The sequence below is a fragment of the Lissotriton helveticus genome, chromosome 6 (assembly GCF_964261635.1).
Source record: "Lissotriton helveticus chromosome 6, aLisHel1.1, whole genome shotgun sequence".
Lineage (NCBI taxonomy): Eukaryota > Metazoa > Chordata > Amphibia > Caudata > Salamandridae > Lissotriton > Lissotriton helveticus.
The window spans coordinates 1,490,809,595-1,490,828,202 of record NC_136067.1 but is presented as its reverse complement, the minus strand read 5'-3'; the positions used below and the strand labels follow the sequence as shown (position 1 = coordinate 1,490,828,202).

The 18,608-nt window shown below is 44.4% G+C and overlaps 1 protein-coding gene across 1 annotated transcript in view; it reads left to right on the top strand.

Annotated features, from left to right (window-relative positions):
- The window catches only part of RYR2 (ryanodine receptor 2), a 3,071,198-nt gene that overhangs the window by 486,659 nt on the left and 2,565,931 nt on the right, over positions 1–18,608 (top strand). The window contains exon 14 of the mRNA XM_078648003.1: positions 17,671–17,789. Within this exon, the coding sequence (XP_078504129.1) occupies positions 17,671–17,789 (119 nt within the window). The remainder of the gene's footprint in view (positions 1–17,670; positions 17,790–18,608) is intronic.

Here is an 18,608-nt window from a genome sequence, read left to right as displayed (position 1 = left end):
TCTGACCTATGTTGCTATTTTTATATATAAAAGTGCCGTGGCCCTGGTCAGGAGGCCACTGCAGTTTGCACCACACTTTGCCCCTGCGATGCTGCCAAGGATAGTAACAACACAATACTAACCATCACACTTCTACAAGTGTGACAATTCGGATTATTTTAGGCCCCCCAAAGCTACAAGAATGGCTTGGGCGGCCGAAGATAGTCATTTTAATGTATATTAAACTAATAATTAACTGTTGTTGTGGTCATCTCCCAATTAGCAGACAGCGCAACCTTGTGGCAGACTGTCACAAGCACTGGTGTTGGTAATTAAGTGCGGGTGCCAAGCACCGGAAACCACCGGCATAAATTAAGCACTGACTGCTGCTGTAAACCTTGAAACAATACCAGTCTCCATGCACTACTTAGGTACGGTTGCCACCTTTCCCAGGGGAAAATACCGGTCGTCTGTTCACATTTTACCTTTCTACAAAGATCCTGACATTATTGTTTAGTTGAACTTTATATGAACTCGTCCGTATTCATTTTTTTAATATGGCTTTCTGTCTGTCTTTCTTTACTTGTATTATTAGGCAGGAATACTTAGGACAGCTGCAGAATACATTTTAAAGCATTTTCTACTTACATTTACTGCTTAAAGTATCTCTTAGCAAGGGGGAAATATACCGACTAATGGTGATGTTCCTAATTTGTATACCGGAGGTGACATTGAAATGCTTGTCATTGCGATGTAAAACCAGTCAGGTGGTAACCTTATACTTAGGCGTTCCTTTTGAGTCAGATAAAAATCCTGATGTCGTAATTTCTGTGCTATTATGATCTCTCCCCTATGTAATTTGGAATGCCCAAGGATATCAGTTTTATCGCTCTGATTTCCATAAGTAATTCCCTATTACCGCACCATTAATTTCCAGGTACAAATTGATTCAGGTTTCACTTTGAGAGGGGATTACACCACATTACTCAGAATACTGGTTTGGTTGTTAACTTGTGTTTAAACTGGGAATTTCCTATAACTCAGCATGATGATGCTCTCAATCTATGCTGCCAATAACGTGCAGTTGTTTTAGTGTTGAGTGGGATGTTGGTGTCAATGACCCCAGTGACACAATTTGACTACTTCGGCACCGTTCATCGAATTTTCAAAATCAGCTGTGATCAAGACGTAATGAATCATCTATTTCTATTCAAGCAAAGGAACATTTTATTAATGGCATTTAATAACCCAATTATCTACTAGTTAATTTTTGTATTTGCAGGGAGGAAACCACAGAGCAAAATGTCTGGCGACGCCGTCACAATTTAGCTTTACCATTTTTAAATAGGCCAGTGTATTACATTCAATTAAAAGAAATTCAGTTCTAATGCTGACTCATTTCTTGCCAAGATGATTTTTCAGTACCCTCCTCACGGTGATTAGGCTTGATATTTGTTGCCAATGCCTGGAAGATCTCGATCCTGGGGCCTAGCAATGCTAACTTCCTTTCCTGTTTCCAGTGGACTCAAGGACTTACCTAGCTTGAGTCTGTTCCTTGCTGACATGTTTTGGAGATGTCATAGACGCTTGATGGAACTGCTGAGTCCTCCCAATATAGTGTTGGTATAATCAAGTTTGGAATTAAGGAGAAATCCAATAAGCCTTGAAAGGTGTTTTTGATAAGTTTTAGGAAGTGTCTGTTTTAATTTTAATTGTCATATGGAGAGGAAAGTAGTGCACACCTTCAATCAAATGTGGGGCTAAAAAGTAATTCAGCGTCCACATTTTTCCCAGATTATGAGTTTTTGATAAAACAGTTGAGGAATCAAATAGCTTTGTAGGCTAAGGGCAGGTGTTATAGTCCTTTTTGTTCTTTCAGAGCCCATAAGCTGTACCTCTGTCTTCCTATCTTACGTTTTAGACTGCTGGTATTCATCTAATCGATAACTTGATCCAAACCGAGTGGAAAAATCAAGGAGCCTATATAAAAGGGCCTATTGCCGCCAGACCATCACTTTTTAGGTCTCGCCTGTCAATGCGCATGCGCATTGAGCTTGCGAGACTATAGGGGCTTAAACAGAGTTTATCTAGACTGGCGATTTGATGCAGTGTATGTGCGCTTTTAGCTCAATGCGCAAGCGCAATGCGTTAAAATGCGCGTGCACAGCATCAAATCGCCAGCCATCTGTTGCCCAGCTTGGTGCCGCCAGCAATTCTTCCCGCTCCACCCCCTGCTGCATCAAAGGCTTTCACGGCCGGCCGGCCGTGCTTTCAGTTTCACGGCCGCCAGCCCGTGTCTCCTTTTCTGTTGCCCAGCTTGTTAATTAGAAAGTGTCTCTTATTTTAGTGGAACCACATTTATTTTGTATTTATCAACTCGGTGAAGATTTTTGAACTTGCATCTATTCCAACAACAAAGAAATTTGGATATTGGCATCAATATACTAGAAGGCATTAAGGCAGCAGATAAGTCTTGAAAGTGGCTGTAGCCAAGCCATTATTAAATTTCAGTTTAAGTGCTCTCTCCCTGTTACGCAAACTAACAAAAGAATTATAGAGTATGAAGCTGCTGCCTGATCACAACACCGGCACTTCCTTTGTTAAAAATTAAGCACTAGTAGGGCGGCTGTCACTGCGTGTTTGCAGCTATACACTAATAAAATTAGTAGCGTAGCTCCACTTTAGGTCATATTTATTTTTGGTGTGTATAAGAATACGTCCACAATCACAGGCTATTAAGCACAATCAGACATTAAAACCTAGTTTCCAAACTCGTTCATTGTCAGTTTTCCCCTTTAAACAACATCGCCTCCCCCATTTGAACACTTTATGTGCTCTGTGTACGTCTCCTTCACCCTTCCCCCACTCACCCTCTCTTCTTACCCTCGCCCTCTCTTCCCACCCTCACCCTATCTCTAATTTTACTTTTAACTTCTCTCTGACCCCTCGTCTCCTCTTCCCGTGCCCCTCGTTTATGTCTGCCTCGCCGCCCCTCTCCAGGCGCTCATGTCTCCCTCGACTCCTCCTTTCTACCCTCCTCCCTCTTTCCTTCTGTTTCCCGGCATATTTTCTCGCACGCATCTCTCTAACCCCCCCCATATCTTCCGTTTTTAATTTGCGGAACAGAGAGCACATAAACCGAATTTTAATAGTGATTTGGCTACAGCCACTTGAAAGCGGCTGTAGCCAAGCCATTATTAAATTTCAGTTTATGTGCGCTCTCCCTGTTACGCAAACTAACAAAAGAATTATAGAGTATGAAGCTGCTGCCTGATCACAACACCGGCACTTCCTTTGTTACAAATTAAGCACTAGTAGGGCGGCTGTCACTGCGTGTTTGCAGCTATACACAAATAAAAATAGTAGCGTAGCTCCACTTTAGGTCATATTTATTTTTGGTGTGTATAAGAATACGTCCACAATCACAGGCTTTTAAGCACAATCAGACATTAAAATCTAGTTTCCAAACTCGTTCATTGGCAGTTTTCCCCTTTAAACAACATCGCCTCCCCCATTTGAACACTTTATGTGCTCTGTGTTAGGAAGGCTAAAAAAAAACATGCTGTGTAAAGCTGATGTCTGCTGAGAGCCCAGGCAAGAAGCCGGGGTGCTTTTCAAGAATCCATCTAATGTTACGTATGTCACCCTTTCTTTCAACAGAATTTGTTTGAACCTGTTTCCCACAGCTCCCACCAGGGCATAGTCTCTCGCTTTCTTTCTCTCTGTCTCTCCCACTCTCTTTCTCTCTCTCGCCCTCTCTCTCTCACTCTTTCCCTTTCTATCTCTCTCTTTCTCTACCTCCCTCTCTCTCTCTTTATCTCTCCTCACACTTTCTGTCTCTCCCGCTCTCTTTCTCTCTGGCTCTCTCTTCCCCTCTCTGGCTCTCTCTACTCCCCTCTCTCGCTCTCCCTCCCCACTCTCTTTCTCAGTCTTTCCCTTTCTCTCCCTCCCTCTCTCTCTTTATCTCTCCTCCCTCTCTTTCTGCTCTCTCCTCTCTCTCCCACTCTCTCTTCCCCCTCCTTCTATTTCCCTCCCTCCCTCTATACCTCTCCTCTCTCCGCCTCTTTTTCTCTCTATCTCTCTCTCTCTCTCTCTCTCTCTCTATCTCTCTCTCCTCCCTCTCTCACTCTCTCCTTTCTCTCTCATCTGTTGATCGTCCTCCCCCACACACAACCCCTTAAACACATCCCCACACACAAGAAAACCCCCCCACATTCACCCCCACACACAGACCCCACACACAGACCCCCACACACACCCCCCCACACACAACCCCACACACACACACAACCCCACACACACACACAACCCCCCCACACACACAACCCCACACACACTCACACAACCCCACACACACTCACACACACAACCCCCCACACACACCCCCCACACACCCCCACACCCCTCCACACACCCCCCCCCACACACACAACCCCCCCAGACACACAACCCCCCCCACACACACAACCCCCCCACACACAACCATCTATCGATCTATCTATCACCCTCACTCTATCTATATATTGCCCTCACTCTATCGCCCTCCCTCTATCTATCTATCGCCCTCCCTCTATCTATCTATCTATCGCATCCTCACAGCATCACTCAGCACCAACATAGAATCACTTAGGGCACCACAACATCACTCAGGGGCACTACAACATCACTATGCGCTACCACAGCATCACTGAACACCAAAGCATCACTCGTCGCCACCACATCACTCAGTGCCACCACAGCATCAATCTGTGCAACCATTCAACAGCTGGTTCAAATATGTTCTCTCAATGTTTCAAGCTTTATTACAAATGTCACAAAAAGATGTTAATATTTCACTTCTGTTCTTGGATTTTCGTCACAATAAAATACACCAAACATAATCTTCACAAAAGTTATTTACAAAAGTTAAAGGTATTGCCATTATAAATTACAATAACTTTATTTAAGTATTAAATATTTTTTTTTTAAAAGCCATTGTTATTTATAATATCAATACATCTAAGTCACGTAAATACAACACATATTGCATTACAAATGCTATAGGTATCACATTTGCGAAAGTTAAAAGTATTGGCATTGTAAATGACAAAGCTATTTATTTCGCTATTTTTAAAACCAACACATAAATAAAATATTTGTCATTTACAATACCAATACCTCAAACTTTTCTAATGCGAGACCTATTGCATTGCAAATGCTTGTTATTGCTTTCTGGTGGCAATAAGCCCTTCGCCTTATTTACAAGGCGGTGTTAAATGACTTAATGTGGCTTAACGCCTCCTTGTAAATAAGGCCCCTTTTCACGCAGCATTTAGCATGAAAAGGGGCGGGCAATGGGTGTTGCAATGGGCGTTCCGCCACAACACCCATTGCTTTTTGACACTGCCCTCTATTTACAAGGATGGAGTAAATATGAGGCAGCGCTAAAAACAAGACCAGGGAAAACCTGGTCTTAAGCTCGTGCAACAAGATGAAATTATTAATTTCTCCTCATTTTGCTTCTTCTATGTGGGCTGCATGCACACATAGAAACAGCAAACCGCCACTAGTGATTGTTCATGTGCAGGAAGGGACACCTACACATGAACAATCATTAAAAATGACGAGTCACAACTTCTATGTGTGCTGAACAAAGCAGCACACATAGAAGTTACAAGTCTCCATTACTGATTGTTTATGTGCAGGAAGGAAGACTTTCCTGCACATGAACAATCTTTCCCTGCAACGCAGGCTCCCTTGCACAATGGTGCCTACATTGGCGCTGGGCAGCTAAATTTTGTACCAGTACTAGCGGAAATGCAGGAGTGTGCCGTATTCTTGTAAATACGGCACGTCCCTACGTTTAGAAATTGTCCGAGCATGGCGTTAGCAATTTTGACTTAACGCCGCGCTCCAACAGATTCCTTTTAAATATGCCACCATGTCTTTGACAAACATTTGTTTGCCATCAGCATAAGGAACAAACTAAAGGCATTTTAATTTTATGATGAAGAACCGTGGTTGGATGAAGCCATCAAATAGAACTGCTCAGAGGCAAGACCTGTGTTTTTTTGAGTCATTATTACCTTATTTCATTATGACCCAGATCTGAAGATAGCGATGTTTGTGGTGAACCCCAATCAGCCCTTTCCTTAAATATTCATATGAACTGCCCCTTTGATGTTACTGCATCTGGTTCTCCTAAGTGTTACACTCATATTTGGAAACTCGTTTACTACTTTTTGGAGTTGCTCAAATTAAAATTGAGGACGCAAATGTCAACCGACTTTGTTATCAAAGCAATGAGGGAGTCAGCCATGATGCTTTTACGGTAATTGTCACTTTCTAACCCATCAACCCACCGCTGGTATCATGTTCGCCTGCCATTTGAAAAGCTGGTTTATAATAATGCTTCTACAACAATTTGCTGACCTAATTGTACTAAATAGATGCGGGAATATTTGCTATGCTAAGGCTGTTATTTCTTACAGCAGTTTATGTATCCATTTATTTTTATCTGCATTATTCGCTTTCAGAATGGTGTTCGGAGTGCATGGGACAAATCCTTAGATTGTTTTGACGTTAGTAGGCCATGCAGATGTAGCAATTGTATTACATGTATATCTTCATGAACCATGTCAGTGCCTGGCATGTTTATCATGTAAAATGTTTTTAATGGCTAGGTGCTGCATTCGAACAGCTGCAACTATCTGTATTTTCTACTGGAACAGCCGTCTGCTTACAACGTCCTGTTTCCAGCACCATTGTCAACTGCTGCTCTTTCTGGGCCTGTCTGCAATCTCTGCAGTCGAGCATTGACAGAGCTGGAAATGAATCTTAAATGTTAAACTAGCATTGGCAAAGCAAATAGATCTCGCCTATGCAAAAGCTGTTGGCTTTGTTAATGTGTTTCAACCATGTAGTACACCAGCGTGGCTAAAAGGCAGTGCATAGAGGACAGTGGCGTGGAGTGAAGTGTTGTAAAATGGAGTGGAGTAAAGTATTGTGGAGTGGAGTGTAATGGAGTAGAGGGGAGTAAAGTGGAGTAGAGTGGAGGAGAATGGTGGAGAGCAGAGGGGTGTAGAGTAGAGTGGCGTAGAGTGGAGTAGCATAGAGTTGAATAGAGTGTCAAAGAGTGGGGTGACATAAAGTGTCATAGAGTGGAGTGGGATAGAGTGGCGTACAGTAGAGTAGTGTATAGTGGAGTTGTGGAGTTCTGTTTCGTAGAGTGGAGGGGAGTAGAGTTGAGTGGTGTAGAGTGGAGTAAAGTGGCAAAGAGGGAGTAGTGTAGAGTGGAGTTGTGGAGTACTGTTTTGTAGAATTGAGTGGCACAGAGTGGAGTAGAGTGCCTTAGAGTGGAGTGTCAAGGAATGGAGTATCGTAGAGTGGAGTAGCATAGAGTGAATTGGTGCAGATTGAAGTGTCATTGAGGAAAGTGGCTGATAGTGGAGGGGCGTGGAGTGACGAACAGTGAAGTAATGTTTTGTAGAGTGGAAGGGTGTGAGGTGGAGGGCCACAGAGTGGAGTAGAGTGTTGTAGAGTGTCACAGAGTTGAGTTGCATAAAGTGCCGTAGAGTGGTGTGGCATAGAGTGGCATACAGTGAAGTGGTATGGAGTGGAGTAGTGGAGAAGAGTGGAGCATAGTATCGTACAGTGGAGTGGGGTAGGGTGTTGTAGAGTGGAGTGTTGTACAGTGGAGTGTCATAGAGTAGACTGGCGTACAGTGGAGTGGCGTATAGTGGAGTAAAGTGACATGAAGTAGTGTAAAGGGAATTGCTTAGAGTGGAGTAAAGTGTCAAAGAGTGGATTGCTGTAAAATTGAGGAGAGTATTGTAGAGTGACATAGAGTGGAGTAGAGTGTTTTACAGTAGAGTGTAATAGAGTAAATTGTTGTATAGTGGAGTATCATAGAGTGGAGAGTAGTAAAGTGGAGGAGCATAGAGGGTCGCAGAGTAGAGTGTCGTAGAGTTGAGGTGCATAGATTGGAGGGGCTCTATGTGGAAGGGTAAAGTGTCATGAAGTAGAGTGGAAGAGCATAGAGTGTCATGGTTTAGAGTCGAGTGGCACAGAGTGGAATAAAGTGTTATAAAATGGAGTGGCGTAAGAGGAGTAGAATGGAGTAAAGTGGAGTATCATAGGGTGGAATGTCATGGAGGGCAGTGTCTCTCTCCTTATTTCTACCATTGGTTCTGGAACGATTTTCAGAGTGTTGAGATCAATGGTCCATCACGGACATCATAGGTATTGTAAATATCCAAGCATCACACAAAGAACAAGTGTAGCAAATGAGCCAAGGCCCTTCAGCATGATAGTAATGTGTGGGTATGTATTAGATATGGGATTTCTGGTTGACTAAGGCTTGCGCCAAAGCCAGGCAGAAACCACCACTCTAGTCGAGGCAAGGGAGTTACATGCCAAAGATAACCTCTGCTCACCCCCTTGGTAGCTTGGCACGAGCAGTCAGGCTTATCCCGGAGGCAATGCGTAAAGCGTTTGCGCACGCACACTGTAACAACATCCTAGGCGCACCACAAAAGGAACTCCACACAAGGTTATATCCCAAAAGAACCTTTGTATTCTCATAACACATTAGAATAGTCATCACATAATATACATTGTGCCACCTGGCGCTAGGTCATATCTACAAGGCATTATTTACACCTGGCAGGGCCCACTGGACCACTGTCAGAACCATCACAAAGTGAACTTAGTACAAGTAAGACATATCATAAACGTACAACCAGTAATCATTGGTAACCATTGTACTCAGCATCAGCCTGTAACATAAACCACAATATGCACAGTATCACATTAGGTGCCACATCCATTGTACACCAACTTCATCTGTCTAACATATTAGACCCTAACCTCCTATGCATCACTCACATTAGGGGTATAACTCGCAGTAGGAAATAACCTCACCAGCCTAACCGCATTATGCACATAATCTCATCCCCAAACGCATTTAGAGGGATGAATCACAGTAAAGTATCACATTTCCTAATATCATGTAATTCACTGACCCCTTGGCCATCTGGCTTCTCAGAGGGTCTCAAAGGCACCGTGTCCAGAATGTCAGGGCTGCTGCCTGTGCAGCGGAATTCAAAGTGCGCCATTGCGCTAGGGCAAAGGAGTGCATCTCACTCCTTTCTTAAAACATGCCCCCAAAGACTGTGGCCTAAACATTACAGCTGCCCAATACTTGCTGGGCAGCTGTGAATCACGTAGAGGCCTGGCACCTCTGTGCCTCCTGTCCCACTCAGGGACTCTGAATTAATTATGCCCAATTCTCGTGAGTTGCCCGCGCTGATGCGGCGCAACTGTGGCACTTTCCTAAAGGGGGGCCCAGCACCTCTGTGCCCTCTGGACCCCCACGGGGCTGTATACCATGCCTCCCCTCGTAGGAGCGGCCCGCTCTCTTGCGGGACTGCCCAGGCACCGACAGTGTGCCTCGATCTGCCCCTACGACTCTGGGGCCCTCGGGGCTCTCTCCTTTACCAAAGAAACTGCCCCCAAACGTTGAAGCGGCCCGCTGCCAGACGGGGCTGCTCAGGCTCTCAGCACTCAGGCGTCAACACAAAGAGCGGTAACTTACCCGCTCTCCGGCTCCCTCGCGCTGGATCCGGCTTGCTGCTCCTCACCCGGGCCCCCTCCTGGGACCCAGGACTTTGCTTTTCTGGTGGCTGCCACCGCGGGGCTCTCCCTCTCTCATGGGAGCCCCGCGTCACCACTGGCGCGGACACCTCACACACCGGGTTTCCCTTCCATCTCAGAAGCCCCGCCCACGGAAACACAGCCTTTCCTGCCTTCTGGGCAGCGGCCCAGAAGAGATTCCTTTAGCGGCTCGGGCCGCTGCGGTGATTTAGTTTTGGGCAATACGGGGTGGGCTCCCGCTAAGTAAATATGCAATAGCGGGGTGGGCACCCACGTTTCTAAATCCATAGACGGGGTGGGCTCCCGTATTTCTAAATCCATAAGCGGGGTGGGCTCTCGCGTTTCTAAATAAACCATAAGCGGGGTGGGCTCCCGCTCGATACACAAAGAATGTGGGGTGGGCTCCCGCCTCAGCCGCATCACGGGGGAATCCCTCATGCCGGGATTCCCTCGATCTCCCCGTGCAGCGTCACGCTGCAACAGTCCACGCTCTCCTCTTCCTTCAAAATCAAGCGCTCACAAGGCGCTAGAAGCAGGCAAAGGTCCTGTAGCAAAAATAATCAGTCTTTAGATGAAGGGGCAATGCAGGGCCCAGGGAGGCAAGCCCTCCTGGCAGCACCCCCTGGGCCCCAGAAGCAGCACCCCCACAGGTTCAGGATCAAATACGGAACAACATTATGGGGTCACAGTCCCTTCTTTTGTACACCCTTTCTCCTTTGTGTCACAGCGCAGGGCTTGGGGATACAAGGCAGAACTGGTGTAGGCGGGATTTGGAGCACTTTGTTTTGAAAGATCCTCTTCCCCTTTGTCAGGTGGGGGCTCGCCATCAGACACACCACAGGTGGGTGGAGCCAGCATTCACTAGGGCAGGCACCATCCTATTCAGAGTCAGGGGATTACCCCTCCCACCACTCTTACTCCAGGTGTCCCATTCAGCTCAGCGCTGACTCACCCTGCCCCTCCTGGAGCCACCCACACCTCTCAGCTCCTGTCACTCACAAGTCAGACATGCAATTCACATCAGGCAGGCAGACGCATAGAACACAAAAATGCCAACTTTTAAAAGTGGCATTTCTCCACCAGTCACCATAAATCTGCGCACACCATTGCGCAGCATTTATCCTCACGAGTTCATACATACTAAACTCGACCCTGTACTCCTTTCATACCAGGAATTACCATGGACACACTTATGCCACATACATTCCTATGGGAGGGCAGGCCATTCTCACCACATGTACACAGAGAGCGCATGCACTGTACATTGGACCACAGTGTCAAAGTGCCCAGTGGCCTAAAACCACTACCACTATGTCAGACCTTGAGGCAAAAAGTTCAGGGGTGAACCTGCCAAAAAAGGCCAAGTCCAACAGTATGGTATGTAGCCAGTGGTGCACTTTGGAGCACACTGTCACAAATATATTACTAAAGCATGATGTGGTAGTGCACTGTCATTAATAGACAACAAGTGTTCCACAGAAATGGGCACTACATTTCTCAGACATAGAGTTTTACTGATAAAAATATATAGGACTCAATCGATTGAGAATGTGTGGGATTTCAGCGAATATTTACCATCTGTACATCACCAAGTGAAGTGTCTTTATTGTACTAAAATGTTTGCTTTCATCACACTTCGGAATTAAAAAATGTTGCTTACTTTGCTGGTAGAGCTGTCATCCTTAGGGTGGTCTTCCCCCAACCTTTTGCCTGCTTACCTCCACTTTTTAGTGTATCTTTGTGTTGAGTGTTGAGGCACTTTACCATTGCTGACCAGTGCCAAAATGCAAGTGATTTCCCCCTAAAACATGGTGACATTACTATAGACCCGATTGGCATATTTAGTTTCCTTATAAGTCCCTTGTAAAGTGGTATACCATATATGCAGGGGCTGCAATCTAAATGCTACAAGTGGGCCAGCAGGACTCATTGTGCCTCTCAGACAAATATCCTTTCAAACATGCCGCAGGCCTGCCACTGCAAGGCAATGCCACTTCAACACGGCATTTAAAACAACTTGCCAAGCCTTAAACTCCCTTTTATTACACATAGGTCACCTCTAAGGTAGTTCCTAGGTAGCCCTATGCACAGGGTGCTGTGTAACTGAAAGGTAGGGTGTGTTCTTATAGATTTTACATGGCCTGGTAGTGACAAACAGCTAAGTTTGTTTTTCACTACTGTGAGCCCTACTAATCGCCCAGGCTAGTTTTGTCAATTCCTTAAAACACCTTAAAGCTGTTATTCCTGATTATAAAGGAGTAGCTTAATCATGTTTTATATCTGTGGAATAGTAATGATAAGTCCCTTTAGTGGTAAAGTTGTATTTGACATTGCTGTTTTAGAAAGTCCACTTTTAGAAAGTGGACATTTTCTGCTCTTAATTTTGCGTTGTGTTCCTGAGGCCTAGCTCCAATACATGTCTTACCTGGGTGATAGCTATACTTTGTGCATTCCCTGTAGACAGCCACAAACATAGGAAGGTGAGGCACATCTGCATTCGGAGCACTCATCTACATTCATATGCCTTCGGATGGGTTTCCTGAGCAGGGACAAATGGAAGGGGCTAACACTTACACTTCAATAGGTAGTATCCTATCCAAACTGGTACTGATTCAACCCCTCCCCCCCCCCCCAGACAGCATGGCAGACAGGGCGGGGTTAAAAGGGATCCTTGTACATTTCAGAGAGTTGCTTTGAAGTCACCACCTACATCAAAGGCACTTTGGGTATAAGTATTGGGGCTCTGACCCTACCAAATCTGTACACTACTGGACCTGGGAAGAAATCATCTGGAATGAAGACTGCTGTGATGTAAGGATTGCCACTTTTCCTTTACTGACTGTTCTGAGGAACGACTTCTCTGCTTTTCTGAGCTGCCTTGCTGTCTGCTTATCTCTACCCTGATGAGAACAATGTCTGGACCCACCTCACTTGAACCCAGAATGACTCCAAGGGCTTGCCGGCTTGTCTCCTGTTTTCTGATACAAAATACATCATTGTAGAAAAGTAGGATCTGCTTCTTATGGTTACCCCCACTTTTTGCTTGATGTGATGCTGTTTTTGAATAGTCTGACTAGGATCCACCTAATCAGGACCCCAGTCTATCTGCTTTCTCCCTAAACTGTTGTTATATGTTCTTAGGTACACTCCAGATTGAATACTGGGGTACCCTTGTGAGGCCCTAATATATGGTACCCTTTATCCAGGGCATGGGTACCCCAGAAGTCTCCCATAGGCTGCTGCTTGTATTATGCCATTCATGAGAGACCATGCAAAATGGAACTACAGGCCTGCCATTCCAGCCTGTGTAAGTTGGTGCATGCACTACTTACTAAAGATAAAGGCTTACCATATCTAAGGGTCACTGCACTTAAAACCTATAAGTCACCCCTATAGCAGGCCTTTATAATCCTGAAGGTAGGGTGCTTGGTTCTAAGTGAGAGGGTGCCGCTACATGAGAAGGACACCCCACGGATTCCATTCTCCCGGGTTGTCAGTGAAACAGCCGTATACTAATATAGAGGGGCATTATGCGACAGCGTGATGACCAACTCTAAAACGGGTACAACAAACCCTATCATGTTTGGTGTCAAACATGTTGGAATCATAAACCAGTAATCAGTGTGGGAGGTATGATTCCACCCATCGGGAATGTCCTCAGTGGGCTATCAGTGGTTGGGTACCAGCCTTCTAGTCCCAGACAGCACAAAATGGTTGCTACCGACCAGATACATATTTCTGCCCTTCTGCTGCTAAGCCAAGCTCGAGCATGGGAAGGCGGGACAATAGGTATCCTGTCACAGGCAGGTATGATCACCCTTAGTGTATTGGGGCTGTGCGGGTGCGCTTGCCAGCGCCTGAAAGTCTGCATGAGGGGCACATTTGGTGTCCCTGTGCATAGTCCAGTACAAACGAGTCCTGGGAACAGTGTCCTCCCGCTCTGGAGCGAAACTGGACAAAGGACATGGGAGTAACCTCCCCTCTGTCCAGACCCTTCAATTGAAACCACTGCACTTCTACCGTCTGGGCATTCTGGACTTTGCTGGATTTTGTTTGGGCCTGACTTCGTCTCCCTTCCAGCCTGCTGCATCGTCTGTGTCTGTGCATCCTCCAGGAACCTTCCAAGGCCTGTAAAGCATCAAGGACAACCAAAGTAATCTCCTTTGGAGTGAAGGAGTCACTCCCCTGCATTTGCAGGCACTGCAACAAAAACGACTAGTCTGCAGATCCCGAGCTCCTCCGGACTCCGTGGGCTCTGCAACTCAGGTGGTGAATTTCCTCAGCCCCGAGGCCTGCTTTCCCCTCTGACCAAGTTTGAGGCCAGCAGTTTGAGCAGTTGTTACAATAACCGAAACCATGGGTAGTTGCAAAGGTTTGTTGACATCTGTGCGAGAAGATCTTCAGGCTCCAAGGAGCCAGACCACTGGGAGCTAGGAATACCTTTCTAGCTTCACTGGATAAAATTCTGGAAGGCCTTTGCACTGACACATATACAATCATGGGAGGTTTTAATTTCTATCTTGAGAGTCTAATTGACCCCGATACAGTGACTCTGATAGATACAATGAATAGTGCAGATGTGAAGCAACTGGTTTCTGGCCCTACATACATGGCAGGCCACACCTTGGATGGTATTTTCTCTAATCATCCTGGCCTTCCGTTTACTGGCCTCTTGTCTCTTGTGTGGTCAGATCATGCTGCCGCCCAATTCAAGCTGACATTTAAGACTCAACCCACAAGCGGGCCTCACCTGAAGGGCCAAATATTAACTAGAGCCTGGAAGAATATTGAGGCCACTGCTTTTCAAGAATATCTCACCTCCACGGCCAACCAGTTGCCGGTGAGTGTGGAAGAAGCTGCCATGGTATATACAAAATGGCTCGAGAAGGCTTGTGATAAAATAACCCCCCAAAAATCTAGGCCCTTTTCGCTGCCCTATGGGGTCCCACAGGGCTCTCCCTTAGCCCCACTCTATTTCATGTTTATTTGATCCTTGGCCTCCATTATTAGAGCATTTGGGTTTGGTCTTACTTCATATGCGGATAATACCCAAATTGTGGTGTCTCTTCGACCAGGGCAGGAAACGGGTGTAGATCAGCGTTTCCAAGCCTGTATGCAATCAGTCGGGAAATGGATGGCAGAGAACTGTCTGAAACTTAATTCAGGCAAAACAGAAGTCCAACTGTTTGGAAAGGACACTCATTCTTGGACTCCAAGTTGGTGGCTGGATTCGATTGGCTCTCTCCCTCTGCCTTCAAAAAAGGTGAAAAATTTGGGGGTAATTATGGATGAGAGACTCGCCTTTGGGGATCAGGTTAATGCAGTAACATTATCAACTGCATATGTGCTCAGAACGGTTAGGAAAGTAATGTCATTCCTACCTCTAGGTAGTCGCCAAACAGTTGTCACAGCTCTGGTGTTGTCGAGGCTGGACTACTGCATTAGCCTGTATCTGAATATCCAACATAAAAGTTTGAATACACTTCAGCTGCTGCAAAAGCCAGCAGCGAGACTTCTGACCGGTACATCCAAATTTTCCCCCATCTGTGCTTTGTCTCTATCTCCAGGTAGGAGATACTGTAATACTGTAATGTACTAGATAGTGTTATATAATAAATACATATAACTACTGTGTGGTTCTCTTTCCATTTAATCTATACTATAAGATTGCATTCTGTTAAAACAAGCTGCTTTACACTCTTTCAAGACTAAGCCTGAAGGCTGCTCTCCACAGCTAACACTTGGATAGCTTTCTAAGGCTGTCTGAGACCTCTTAAATCACCATAAAGGTTGTTTGTACTGGTGCAAGGTGCCCACTTTAATTAGTAGCATCATATACCAGGCCAACTTCTCACATTCATGCAATCCTGCTGGTGCTGCTGGACTGTGCGTCCCCTCAGGTTTGGCGCATCAGAAGTGGGTTCTGCAGGTGTTTTGCTACAAACTTGATACATAGTCCCAACTGCTCCAATTGGAACAGATGCATCGCCCTTCAGCCTGCGTGGCCTGATGACAAAGCTCTGTGTGGCTCGGCGACGACACAGTGTGGGGCGCTGGCTAGAACCTTTAAAAAGTATTTATTAAATGTGTTTTCAGTCCTTGCCTGCACTTCAGTCTCATAATACCCCCATAACTCGGAGCAGTACAGCGCTGAATTAATGGCTTATGCTCTATCAATCTTTAGGGCAGGAGATATAGCAAACGTGGTTAAATGATTAGCAAAGTTTTAAATTACGGCCACTCTGTGTTTCAAAAGTTAATTTTTGGCTACTTGGAACTATCAAGTATTACAATTTGAGAGTCAAATACCCAGATAGTCTAATGTGTTGACTGGCTCAAGGGAGTCATTTTTCATACTAATCGAACCCCTGAATGGCCACTGATGGTTAAGCGCCATAAATTTCGTTTTGGCAGAATTAATTTAAAGCCCATATTTAGCACAACACTGGGTAAGGCTGTTTAAGAGGGTTTAAAGACCCATTAAGGTTTTAGATGATAACAGAGATTGCAAATAGGGTAATTTCCTGACAGGCTGTGCAGTCCCTTCATTTAAATTGTGTTGATCTCAGCGTCCTTCCATGAGTCAGGAATGGGCTCAACAGCCCATATTGGGTTCCGTAATTTATTAATATAAATTCCCCGTATCTTGGGTTCTGAGCGAAGCAAGTCTCAGGGGATTTGATCTAATCCAGGGAAAATGCCTGGTTTCTGGTCATTAATAGCTTTCATGATGTTAGCCAAAGAAAATTAAACTGGACATATAACATCTAGATTGGGCCATTTAGATTTTGAGGTGGGTTGAATAGGAGGTTGAAAATCCTGAGATGGAGCCTCAAATAACTTTCCTAAGTGAGCCACTCGTTCATGGGATTTTATGTGTATGTCTGGTTTTGTTTATTCATTTCTGCCCCTTGCATTATGTAAAATGCCAAAATGCCTTATTATTATGGGTCTCGACTGCTTCTAATAGATTTATTAGATGTATATTTTGCATTTGTATGCATATTACATTTAGATAAGAATCTTCCCAATATGACATTCAACAGGCAAGAGGAATACGGCCAGCAATCTGTTCTGCAAGTGCCAACAGTCTCTTGAACAAGGATAATGCCTGTTTTACATGTATTTGTTCTTTTTATACTCAACTGGGATATGGCTGGTAGCAGTTTTCTGAAACCATTGTAACTGTGAATAAGCCACTATGTTTTTGATAACAAAACTTGGTATTGTACTGCAAATTTCATGTAGGATCCAAACGTGGTTGGTGAGGAAGAAAAAGTTACCACTATAATATTTCTTGTAATTATGTTAATAACTGCTGTTTTGGACTGGTAGACAACTAACCCGACTTATCCGTCTACTATGCTATACTTAGAATTTTTAATGCACTTTAAAACGGAGTTTTGACTAACATCCTGAAGTGATTGGGTATTTTATTTCTCATAGACAGAGATATATGAGTGTGTGGTTCCGGTGCATTATTTCCTTTTTTGCAAGAGTTTTTTAAAATTTTAAATGCAATTCTATAATTATTGACGTCAACACTTGTTGCACAAGTATTTTCTTAGGATATTGGGACAGAGAAATTGAGATTAGTAGATCATGAAAGTTGTTCTCAATGGAATGAAGAAAAATAAAGATCTTTGTATATATTTGGGTATGTTAAAATATCAAGATTTTATATTGGTTAGGCTTTTGGTTGAATATTTCGAATGGAAATTGGATTATAAATGTACTTTTATGGTGATTGTTTTATGGGCAATACTCAATTTTAATGGTTAATTATATGCCAAAGACCCATCTGGAAAGGACTCTATGTGTAGGGCGTGCTCAAGTTAAAGCATATAAAAATTATTTTCACAGAAAATTCTAAGATCAATTCTTGGTGAATATGAACTGAGAAAAAAGGATGTGAGTGCTTTGATTCTCTGTTACAGGCAGGTTTTCTTGTCTCAAGGAACACACTTAAATTTCACAAGGGCCTTGCCTTTTGATTCTATAATAAGGCTCCTGAGTAAGTAGCTATTCATTTCTAATCTAAGATTTGATGTTTTTCAGGAATTCTAGAAGTTTTACACTGTGTTTTGGTGGAGAGTCCTGAAGCCCTAAATATCATCAAAGAAGGACACATTAAGTCTATCATCTACCTTTTGGACAAACATGGAAGAAATCATAAGGTAGGGTAAAACATCCCATGGAAAATGCATGATTTTGAATTTGTGATGCTGGTTCTGTGTAATCTGAAGTTGTTGATAACAACCTAGCTTACATTCTATGTGTCTTTATGCCTTGTGGTAATCAAAGATGCCCAACTCCAAATTTGTTGACGGACATACAAACTGAGATTGAGCGTTTCTCCTCTCCTGCCCTGCTTTCCAAAATGAGATACCCTAAATGTGACGAATATCCCTAATGTGGGTCCCATGCTTATTGAGCAACACAACTCAAGCTACACCCGACTTTTGAAGCCACAATAGGCCTACACAGGTCTGGTGTTACTTGTGTTCCTTCTCTGAGGGGAACTGGCCGTTCGAGCTGGACTGTTACTATATGAGCAGGACTAGGTTTGATTTGCATATGGCTGTTTCCTGTCTGAGGTGGCACAGTGGGCAAAAAAACAATGGACTGGATTGCGCCCCGGAGTAATTTCCAGTGGATGAGATAAATTCAAGTAATGCATCCATCACTTTTTCGTTTTCCTCAGTGTGATAACCCTGAGGAGAAGTCATAAAGCGGACAGACACCCAGAGGGAATGAAAGAAATGTAAGGAATGGGACAAGGAATTAAATGTGCTATTTACTCCCTGGACCACTCCCTTACTTACTATGCAAGCATGTCCCAAGTCTAAGTAACAGACCAAAACAGAGACACGGCACAAAATAAATGCGAGGAAATATAAGATTAAGCTCCCATACAAAGGTCTTTTTTCACACCGTCTACAAGCTCCATGCAAACTGCTATGCAACCCTCCTCCCATACAGGTCTATCTAGACAC